We start from the raw sequence: 11,797 nt of genomic DNA, 5'->3' as shown, positions 1-11,797 counted from the left end.
AAAATACATACAAACATACATATACCTTTCTTTTTTTTTCATAGCACCAGCAAGAATTGCATCTTTTTCTGACCAGCGATTAGGAGGAGAAGGCTCAAGAGTTATTCTTGAATGTTATGCTGTAGGTTTACCAGCTCCAGCGATCATATGGAAAAATTCTCTTGGGCATATTCTCGCTGATACCAAAGAAAATTATAGGTAAAGTATACTGGTAACACTTAAAAACTAGAATGAATAATTTATTTTTATCACAACCACTTTTATAAATGTATATTGATCATAAAATTCTATTAAATAAAATCTATACCGCTACAACCCATGAAGGGTTAGGGATGCAGTACTTTGTAAGCAAGTACTGTTACTAGACCAACGGAGGTGATTTAGTCAGAATCATGCACAACCAAGTTTTTACCCTATTAATGGTATCCACTTTATGAGGCTAGGTGGACCCCGGAGGGCTCCTGAACCCACAGAGCTGATTCACGACTACAGTGAAACAGATTATAATTATAATTAGCAGATGATTATCTCAGCTGGATTCGAACTCAGGTCCTTGGAGTTTGTAGTCCATTACCAAAGAGCTTCTCACTCCCAGAATAAAGTTCTATTATAAAAATTAATATGTGAACAAAACTTTTGAAAAAAGAGAGAAAAATAAATAATAAAAACAATAATTCACAACTAGGAAATAGTTTGAAGATTCTAAACAAATCCTTGAGTCACTCAAATAGAAGCTAATGGCTAGTCTATAGCCAGTTTAAAATATACTGAGTATGTGTTTAACTATTTAGAAGTGATGTACTATCTCTATTTAGTTAGTCTTCATAAGTTATAATATATCAAATATTCTGGTTATTTTTTTTCTATGATTACATAATCTTCTTTCTGAATTTTCATTCATACTTTCCAGAGTTCTTCATTCTCAAATAAATCAGAGATTGAAGAATCAGTCTTCCTAAAGAAGTACTTTGGACCATGTGCACAAAATATTAGAAGATAATATACCTCAAGGCCAGTGCCAAATAACAAGCTGCTATTTTGAAGCTGGAATTTCATAGGTCCTATCAAATCACAAAAGTAAAATGTTGAACATGCTTCAACATCAGCCTCACGGTAGCAGAAAAAAATGTCGAACGTACTTTGACATTAGAACTCAACATGTTAAGCAATTATTTTTTCTAGTTTCCTCATATTCCAGCCTTTATCTAGACCAGTTGATTTTTCCAACCCGATTTTTCAAGTCCAATATTTATTATAATATCAGCTTCAGTAAAAAATTAATTTATCTCTCTACTCTTCTGTCTCTTTTCATGTTGAAAAGCACTTCTGCACTATTACCCCTTAAGTATTATTGTTTTCTTCAATAATTAACCTGTTATCTTCATCAAGCCAAGATAAATTTTTTTTTATACTCTAGTTCACAGAGTTTATCCTCTGCTGTATCTATTATTGCACTTTATCCTTCAATGATCCTTTAATGTTTTGTCCATTTCTGTTAATTATAAATCATATCTTACTTATTAAATGCTAGTATCTTCTTAGCATCTATAGGTCTAAAGGTTGTCTTTGATTTGGTCCCTAGACAAGAACTGTGGAATATTCTTTCTGGAAAAAATATCCCACAAGAATTGATAGAAGCTATAAAGTCGACCTACCATGATGCCAAGGGAATAGTAAGGATTAATGGAAGAGAGTCCGATACCTTTGCAATTGAGAAAGGAGTAAAGCAAGGAGATAGTTTGAGCCCCCTCCTGTTCATAATTCATATGGATGAAATCCTGAAAATGTGCGAACAGCCCGCACTACTATTGGTAAATGGAACATGAGGAAAATACTGGCCCAGGTAATGGTGTTTGCGGATGACATTGTCCTTACAGAAAATACTAAAGAGAACCTACAACAAGGTGTAACTGAATGGGAAGCTGAGCTGGAAAGAAAGGGAATGATCATCAATGTCAGGAAAAGCAAAATAATGCATATAAGCCGGGAACAGGAAAACATTGAAATACTTTGCAAAGGTGAACCAATATAAATGGTGGACGAACAAACTTACCTAGGAACAGTGATCAGCAGGAATGGAAAAGTAGACCAAGAGATATCCAATAGGATGAAAAAGACAAATACAACACAGTTATAGGGAAGAGGAAGAGAGAGAAGAATGTTAATATCTTCAAGGCTGTATATCTGCCTACCCTCCTTTATGGAAGTGAAAGCTGGGTACCACTAGATAAGCACCTAAGCAGAGTTACTCCAGAGAGTGGCAGGCCGAACTAGGAGGGATCGTATATGGAATGAGAGGACAAGATGTTGGAAATGTCTCTATAAAGGATACCATTGAAAAGAGACAACTCAGACGGTTTGGACATCTCTGTCGGATGAGAGAAGACAGGGACCCAAGAAAATATTTTTAGGCCAGACCAACAGGAAAACGCCCAAGAGGGAGACTCAGAATACAATGGAAGGACTACATTTCCAGAGTGGGAGAGAGAAGAGGGAAAAGCTGGGATGACATGAGGATGCTGGCTCGGGATCGAGAGGGTTGGTTTGCCAAGACAGAGGCACCTCCACTAAGGAGGAAGAGAAAGAAGAAGAAGATCTTACTTATAATGCTACAGGCTCTTCCTCTGATACAGAAGCTGACTAAATAATAGTCTGAATCCCTGTTAGTCCAAATGAATGAATTTGATACTATAAAGTTATCAAGATATATTTTAATAGCAGATAGCTCCATTCCAAGCTATGCAGGTTAAGTCTTTAATTTGCTAAATTTTCTTTGAGGATTTATTCATTTTTTAAATATACTTTATGTAAGTATTTAATATAAACATCATATAACATTTTATTCTTTGGAACTAATCTCTTTTAGATCTAAATGACTTAGGCATAATAACAAATTTTAAATGTGTACACTGAATATTTCATCATTTATGCACCATATTCATAACTGTTTACAGTTTTTAATTATTATAGGATTTTAGCTGACAATAGCCTATTGTTACATCCATTAACAAAGGAATCAGCTGGTAATTATAGCTGTATTGCCGAAAATGTTTTTGGACATGACAGTATATCATATGAATTAGTGGTTGTATCCCTTCCAAAACCTCCAGATGTTGCTATAATTCACACAACAGGAAACTCTATTGATGTTCAGTGGATGGCAAAACAGGATGATCTGCCTTATATTACTGGTAAAAATATTTATTTTATTGTTTAAAGCTATTATAATAGCTACCGATGAGATTAGTTATTGAAATATTGAAAATACTTTATAAACTACAATTATACAACAGTTTATTAGTTATAAAATTTAATCTAATAACAGCTTATTAATACTGTATCTGCTCTGAAGTATCCATGAAGAACACTGTTTGTATTTTGTTTGTATCTAATAAAAATTAAAAAATATTATATTATTACAAACACTGTAAAACGTAATCAGAAATAATTTGGCATACATTTTTATTTTGTACAAATGGATATTAATTAATTACTAATGGTTATAAAACTTTTATATACTTTTAAAATAAACTCATTATCATTTTAGGTTATATTTTAAACTATAAAAGTTCTGACAATGAATGGAAACAATTGTATCTAGAATCTGACAGAAGAACCTACAAACTGAAAAATTTAATGTGTGGGACAGTCTACTTTCTAAGCATTCAGTCAACCAATATTGTTGGTGAAAGTGATATTAACTCTCTCATTAAAGCATCTACTAGGGGTGGATGTAAGTATGTGTTGAAAAATATGTAGATTATTGTGTAATCTAGTGATCATAATGGCAGGTGTGGTTAGTGGTTGTGAATTTTTATCACCTCCATCACCAGTAGTAATTGTGTGCACTCTTTATCATTAAACTTTTAATAATACATAATCTGGTTTTCAATTTTAATATTTAAAAACTTCAGGTTTTAGACATATATATGGTCAGTTCATAAAGTTTCAAGACTGGTCTCATAATAAAAAATGTATTGATCATTTTTATTGAACTAAAAATCTTTTATATAAGACCGTCACCGGTCATCAACACCAGTGTTTTTTCCACTGTTCATAACCTTTCTGGAACTACTGAAGACCTTTAAGGCCTCTTCGAAGCTACCTGGACCACTGGAATCAAGTTGAATTTTTTCCCTCCTAGGTATTTCTTGATTCAGAGAAGCAAAAAAAAGTCACTGGGGGCTATCATTCAACTTATTGAAGGTCTCCCAGCACAGTTATCATCTTAATGTCCTCCCAGCCATCTTTAAAACTTTTATGAAAACCGTTGCACCTGACATGGCCTCTTCTTTATTGGGTGGGGTGACGGGAGCAGCATGGTAACTTGCCTGTCTGCCAACCCAAAGGTTGGGCCCAAGTCCCCTGGCCCTACCCGGGATTTTTTCAAGCATATAATTACAGAATACTCGCTCACGGCCTCCCCCGGCATTTGTGACCCCCGTTAGGCAATGGGTGGCACTCACAAAAATAGGCATGGAAGTGACGAACCCACCCTATGAAAACCACATCATGAAACATGCGATATATTTCCTAAGTATAGCAAGCGAGGCCTTGTACCTCCACGGTCTGTCATGCCAATGTTTATTATTATTATTTATACATACTAGTTATTAAAAATAATGAATGAGTTTGACCAATTAAGTTCCACAATTGTTGTAGTTTCATAATGTTTAGAGCTGCTGCAGACAAGTTTTTTATCAGATAACAGTTTGGTCTGGTTTTAGTGGCATTCCTACACATCAGCCAAACTAAACAGTTTTGTTGGCAGTTTGTGGACAAACTTGTCAATAGGTCGTTTGTTTTCCTAAACAACTTGCTAGTTAGTATTGAATGTTTTTTCTTTTAAAACTTGCGAAATATTTCAAAAATGCTACCGAAAAGTATTATTATTTCTCTTAGTGTTAGGAGAATAATACAGAAGAAAAGATAGAAGAGGAAGCGAGAATATTGGGTACATTCTATAAACATATGGTAGAGTGTTAGGAAAGTTTTTCTCACTCCATGCCCAAATTACATAATTACTCAACAATGCATTTTGTTTTTCGTGAAATAAGCATAACTTGTTTCAATGAAGTTGTTTCATAGTTGATACACTTTTCCATTGGAAGGTAATCTGGTTGAGTATCAAACTATTTTATCGGTGATTCTGGATTTTTTAGTGAGCGTATTCACTTATATCTTTGTATAAATCAAATGACTAATTAAACTATTGTCCAATAAAAAGTTTATTCTGTTTACAGACCTTAATTACTAACAGCTGGTTGTTGGTCATGCTTAGGCCTGTTTAGAAATTTAAACTGAATTCATAGATTTGATAGTCCAGTAAAATTAGATTTTTGATGTTGATTAAATCAGGGCTATATACTATACCTCTTGTAAATTGGGATGTCAGGATAATTATGAATTATTATAATTACCCAAATATATTTATATTAATTTAAATTATATGAGTCCTTAAAGCTAATATTATTGGATTACTTTTCCAAAGGCCTAGCGTGTTTACCAGTTTACCAATTATACCTCTTAATACAATATTATTACCATTGAAATATATATTAGGAAGTTAGGAAGTGGTATAGGGATATATGAGCCTAAACTAAACTACACTAAGGAACGAAGTATTTATTTACATTTAACTATCTATGAATAATATAATATAATAACATGATATGATAAAATGATTAAATGATCCAGATAAATGGTTTGCCATAAAATATTGTTACATTATATATGAATACCAAGTATATCTAGGTAGGTGCAGGTGCATGCAGTGGTGTGTGATTGGCTATCATCTCTTCATTAAGGGCCTCCTGAAAGTGTCCAAGATCTACCTAGCCCATTCAGTCTAGTACTAGTCTACACAGTCCCGGTTCCTCTACCTTCCTCTAGCAAAGTCTGACTCCCTCCCACTTGGTTGTTACAGGGTGTCTCCCTTTTGGTTACTCCATTCTGATTGGCTTCCATTAGCTACCCCCATGAAGTATAATTCATAAAGAGCAACAAGTTGTTGGAATAAACTATAATTGACTTGCCTGCCAACAAGTCAAGCTGCTGATACCTGGTCTAATGGATTTGTCCTTCTCGATGCCTAACCCATCTTGGATCCATTACCAGGTCTGTGATTAGGTGTGTTGACAGGTGTCAATCGTTCTCCTGCCAACCATCACTTCCCAGGGATGAAGGTATCCAGAACAGCCAGGGGTTCTGGCTAAAACCTATTTGAAGATTTTTATAATTTTGGGAGGTTCAATACATAGCATCAGATAAAGTTTGAAATGATTTTAATCCACTTCAAGTATTCCAAATAAGAATTATATAAATTTTTAACTTTTTGAGTCCAGCCAAACTTTAAGGACCTAAAAAAATGCGAAGTTTAGGGGATTTGACAGTTTTTGGCTTGTAATATCTGAGGGGTACATCACTAGGAACATTTTAATCTAACGTTAATTAAAGAAAATGAAACTCTGCATTGAATGGTTGCCTAGCACTATAATTTTGGTCTGAGAATATAGTCAAGATCAAGTGTGTGAAAACAATGATTTTTACTGAGCTTGTCGATAAATTCTACATAGTAACTTCAAAACATTTTTACTATGGAAATGATTGTTTTAAACATAAAATCTAGTGAATAAAAGCTGTGGAGCATTAAATTTAGTGTTATTAGTGAGTACCTTACATTTTGAATCTAAATACTACACAACCTCTGGTGAAACTGGTTCACTTCCTCACAGGCAGCGAGTCTCATTTTCTCTCTTACTTACTCATCTACAAAGTTTCACCATCTCCCAATTGAGGTATAAACTTGAAAATCAGAAAAACAATTGCTTTAGCCTGTAACCGGCAGGAAAATTTCAAAAAGTAAAATTTTTTAAAATTAACTCCCTCAAAAAATCAAAATAGCCAACCCAACTTTTAAATCAATAAGATTTATTTTTGGAGTTTTATTGTGGCCAAACAGTGACAGCTACCAATGGACGGTTTACTGCAACATCCACAGATTTTGAATATTTACAATTTTGTTCCAATCAATTCTTGTCATATCTCCACCTACATATCAATATACCTTTGATGAAGCAATAATTTTACGTCAAGAATAAAATTTATGCATTTATCACCAATTTTTCCATTATTTTTGGCACTTAATGGGTTTTGTCAGTCTTCAAACTTGGTAGGTCTAACAAGGACAAGAAGATATACAACTATGGCCCTATGATGTTTTATCGTAGCTCCTAAAGGTTATATATTAGATAGAGATAGATTTTTAGGTACATCGCACATTTTTGGACTTTAAGCTTTTTTAAGCTTTTTATTCTTAACTTTAAACTGGCGTTTCCTATAGGAGATACATAAAATGTCATAGGACCATTGTATATATTTTTGTCTTTGAAGTGCCTACCTAATTTGAAAACTGTTAGAGTCCATTAAGTGCCAAAAATAATTGAAAAATTGGAGAAAAAAGTGCAAATTTTGTTCTTGATGTCAAAAACTGGCCCCGTTAATAACATGAAATGGATTTCTACCAGCCAGTTAGATCCTGTGTCTTTAAACTAGTTTTTGTACTGTTGTATAAGGGGTAAACATAGTAACTGTTGTCACTGGGTACACCCTATTAACTGAAGGAGGGCATTCTTACATCTCTGTTTCAACAATTATGGGTACATGAAAACAAGTTTTCAAAAAAGTGCTAATAAATTATTTTTTATAATGTCAGTTTCTGGTTAGATGTATTTTCTGTTAATTGTACATATCTGTTGTTTTGAAGGGACCTAGTCCCTGAATGAAATTTATTTTCTATTCTATTACACAGTTTGTTTCATTTTTTCTGGACTCCTGTTATACCAAGGGTCCCCTATAATTTTTAGAAACTCTGTGCACAAATATTCAATAACAATTAGTGTAAATAAATAAGTAATAATAAGTCAAGAATGTATTGTTATCAGCTCACAGAAAAAAATGGGATAATTCTGGCACAACAAGAATATCACCAGCCTGTTATTATTTTCAGAAGTTACAAACTAAAATATGAAAAAAAGTGCCTAATTCCGCAGTATTTTTTTGGCTAAAAGTTTTTCTGGGCAAAAAAACAGTCATAAACTATACTTCTCTTATTTTTGATGCCTAATTAGAATTAAAATAATTTCTAGTTTTATTCGATTTTATGGGAGGCATAGCTCTTTTTTGGTTTAATTTGACATTTGTATGAGAGATAATGTATGATTTTCTTGTGTCCTTAAAAATATTTTATAATACTTGTTTAATATTCTGCACATGCTTCTGCAAATGTTCATGATTGATTGACCTAGACGGGATAGAATATAAAAATAGAGTTACCAATAACATCAGATTATATTGAATGCATATCTCTAGATTGATCTAATATTGTATATTTATCAGTTTTATGTATATACACCATAGGGTTTGAGTAATTCAAGAACCATAGAGAACTTTCATATTCTAAAATTTGTTTGCAAACTTCCAGTTGTATTAAAACCAGAACATTGTCAAGTTGTGTTCTGGTCTTTCATTTCTTAACATTATTAGTTATAAAGCATGCAATTGTTTGGATCTTCTCAGTTGCTGTTTGTTTTTCACAGTAGAGATTAATGCTATCCATTAATTTCATATACGTGATTTCAAAGTTACTCTTAAATCTTAATTATGTGTTGTAGTACCAATGATTCCGAATAAAGAAGAATTTTTACTTGTTAACTCAACATCAGCTACATTGTTTCTGGATAACTGGCCAACTAATGGCTGCCAAATACTTTACTTTATTGTTTCATATAAAAGTAATGAAAACGACTTTTGGAAATTATTAGGAGACAAGATATCTCCCTTAGGTTTCATTGCAATAACTGATCTTCTCCCAGCCACGGTGTACTATTTACATGTAACAGCTTATACAGAAGCTGGCTTTATTCGGCATGAGTTTCAATTTGCAACAAGAACATTGAATGGAGGTAAAGAAAATAAAGATATTTCAATTATATCATAATTTATTTTCTGGGTAATTATGTTTTATTTATGTTTATATGTTTCAAATTTCAGAGATGATACCATTAGAATCACATCGGGATATGCCAAAATCAATTTTGACAGGGCTTTATCACCTAATTCCCATTGGTATCATAATATTAGGCATTATAGTGATTATCACATGTGTTTCTGTTCTGAGAAGAAGGTAAGTTTTACTTTAATTTATTGATTTTTAAATTTCTTATAATTTTAACATTGTAAAAAAAATCCCAATAATAATCACCGAGTTCAGATGCAGCCAACATTTTATGTTTCTTAAACATTTATTTTTTTTGTTTGTTTTTTTATTTAAGATACTTTATGCTTACTTATTACTACTTTTAGTCCTGTTGAACTCAATATTAATATGAGGAGAAGATGGTTGGGGGTGCGGTCAAAGTGAAACACAAATAAGTTGGTGTAACTTATTTAATTGTGCCAACGTTTCACGTACGTCATCCACGGTCAACTATCTCTCATACTTATCAATATTAATATGGTTTCTACAATTAGCTAATAAGAACAGGCCAGATCATATATTGAAACTTATAACAATTATTTTTTAATTTACAGATCTATATTAGGCTTCACAAAAACATTACTCTTTCCTTAGTTAACACATAGCTTATAAAATAACATTTAAAACAAAAAACAAAACAATTTATGAGAGAAGATGAAGTCAATACTCTTGACAGAACCTCTGCGTAGCAACCCTGATGAAGGCCTGAAATTCAGGTTGAAACGTTGTCACAAATAAATAAGTTTTTTGTTTAATTGTGTATTTTTCGTGACCCCAACCCTGACCATATTCTCCTCATATTAATCTACAGTTAACTATTAACACCTCATTAAAAATGATTTGAAATTTTCATTAACATGTTCTGTAGAAGTCTATTAAAAGTTTTAAGCTGGATGAAACCAGTAATTGGTCTCAATTTCCTGGTTCTTGTTGCTATAAAATTTTGTTTATTTTTTATTTATTTATTGACATTTACAACTGTATTACATAGATATACAACTAGTAAATTTGATATTAGTTACATTACAATGGTGTAATATAGTCTTTTTGAGAATCCACTCATTGGTTCAGCTCTAGTAACTTTTTTAGAGTAGAAGGTCTCGAGGCCATCTTCTTTTCAGATATCCTAAGATCATTATCAGATATTGAAGATGAAACAAATGGGTTTTGGAATTTGTCATGGAAGGATTGATCCCTGGTTATGGCCAAATTGGTAACATATGGAACATTGAGATCCTTATGGATGATTTTATTTGTGACAAATTAAGGATTTTGGATTGAATAAGGAAGGAATTTGATGGTTGATAGAGCTCCAAAGCTCAACTCCGTTAGTTCAAACAGGCCTTGTTATATTGATGTAAATATGTTGTTTCTAATTAATTGGCAGTTTAGACCATTTGTTTAGTAAGTGCTGTTGGAATCAATGAGCAGTTGATTGATCAGTCTTTTCAGTCTTGTATAAGAATTCCAAGTTAGTTGTTTATCCAGATCCAGTCCTAGGTAGTAGATCTGTTCAACAGAGAAAAGTGGAGTAATAAAGGATAGTCATAGGCTTATGATGCTTTAAGATCACATCTATTCTGGACAGATGGAGAGAGGATTATGGTCAGATGTTTAAAGATCCTCAAGGTCAAGAAAATGAGAGGATAGAAAGTAGAACAGGCAGAAACATGGAATATGAGGGCATCATATGGGAGGAGGCATTGATGTAGGCTATATAGAAACTCAAGACAGGAAGATCGGGCGAAGATGGTATTTTCCCAGAGCTTATCAAATAGGGAGACAATGGAATAATTAAAGTTCTACAGGGTCAATTTCAGAAAATATGTTATGAGAAAAGCATCCCTAAAGACTGAGAATATAATGTCATTATCCCAATGCAGAAGAAAGGAAGCCAAAGTGATTGAAACAACTATAGACCAATATGCTTGTCCCAGGTGGTCCTCGAGAAGAGAATCAGAGATGTAATAGAAAAGGGCTTTGAAGAAGAGCAAGCCGCATTCAGACAGATATAGGACCAAATATTTTTACCAAGGATCACCATAGAAAAGGCCTGGGATAGGGATAAAAATGTATATTTAGCTTTTATAGATCTGCAAGCTGCTTTTGATTTAGTCCCAAGAGTCGGAATATGGAATGGATTAAAGACAAAGAACGTCCCTATAGAACTTATAGAAGCTATAAAATCATTATAAAGGGTAAAGTCAGGCTGAATGGAAAGGAGTCTTGATTGGAAGAGGAGGAGCTTTGATATGAAGAGTGGTGTCAAATAGGGAGATGGTCTGAGCCCTCTTCTCTTTATTATTCTGATGGTTGAGGTATTGAAAATATGTAAAAGAATGACAACACGAAGATTAGTAGGGAAATGGAACTTTGAACAGCTTTGGCAGACACTTCTCTATGCGATGATATTATACTCATTATGATACTCATAGAAGATTCCATCCAGAAACTTCAGCAAGCTGTAGTGGAATGGGAAGCTGGAGAGAAAAGGCATGATGATAAATACAAGTAAAAACAAAGTCATGCAAATTGGACAAGAACCTGAAGATGTGCAGATTACTTGCAGAGAAGAAATCATAGAGGCAGCAGAAGAATTACCTAGGTACAGTTATTCCCACCCTACTACACGGAAGTGAGAGCTGGGTCCTTCTCGACAAATGTAAAGCTTGGGTCGAGGCACCTCCATGTTGAGAGGCACTGAGACGAAAAAAAAAGAAGAAGATCAAATCAATAAAATATGAGTATTGTGAAGGTTAA

General features: G+C 33.3%; 1 protein-coding gene across 2 annotated transcripts in view; it reads left to right on the top strand.

The window, feature by feature from the left end:
- The window catches only part of LOC106678827 (cell adhesion molecule Dscam1), a 68,640-nt gene that overhangs the window by 36,545 nt on the left and 20,298 nt on the right, over nucleotides 1–11,797 (top strand). For both annotated transcript variants that reach the window (XM_067053450.1, XM_067053449.1), the window contains exons 19-23: nucleotides 45–198; nucleotides 2,971–3,191; nucleotides 3,548–3,733; nucleotides 8,673–8,963; nucleotides 9,052–9,184. In XM_067053450.1, the coding sequence (XP_066909551.1) occupies nucleotides 45–198; nucleotides 2,971–3,191; nucleotides 3,548–3,733; nucleotides 8,673–8,963; nucleotides 9,052–9,184 (985 nt within the window). The remainder of the gene's footprint in view (nucleotides 1–44; nucleotides 199–2,970; nucleotides 3,192–3,547; nucleotides 3,734–8,672; nucleotides 8,964–9,051; nucleotides 9,185–11,797) is intronic.

This window comes from Halyomorpha halys, unplaced genomic scaffold (genome assembly GCF_000696795.3).
Source record: "Halyomorpha halys isolate HHAL.00 unplaced genomic scaffold, Hhal_1.1 Scaffold163.1, whole genome shotgun sequence".
Taxonomy (NCBI): Eukaryota; Metazoa; Arthropoda; class Insecta; order Hemiptera; family Pentatomidae; genus Halyomorpha; species Halyomorpha halys.
The sequence above is the reverse complement of the archived record's forward strand: the minus strand, read 5'-3'. Positions and strand labels throughout refer to the sequence as shown.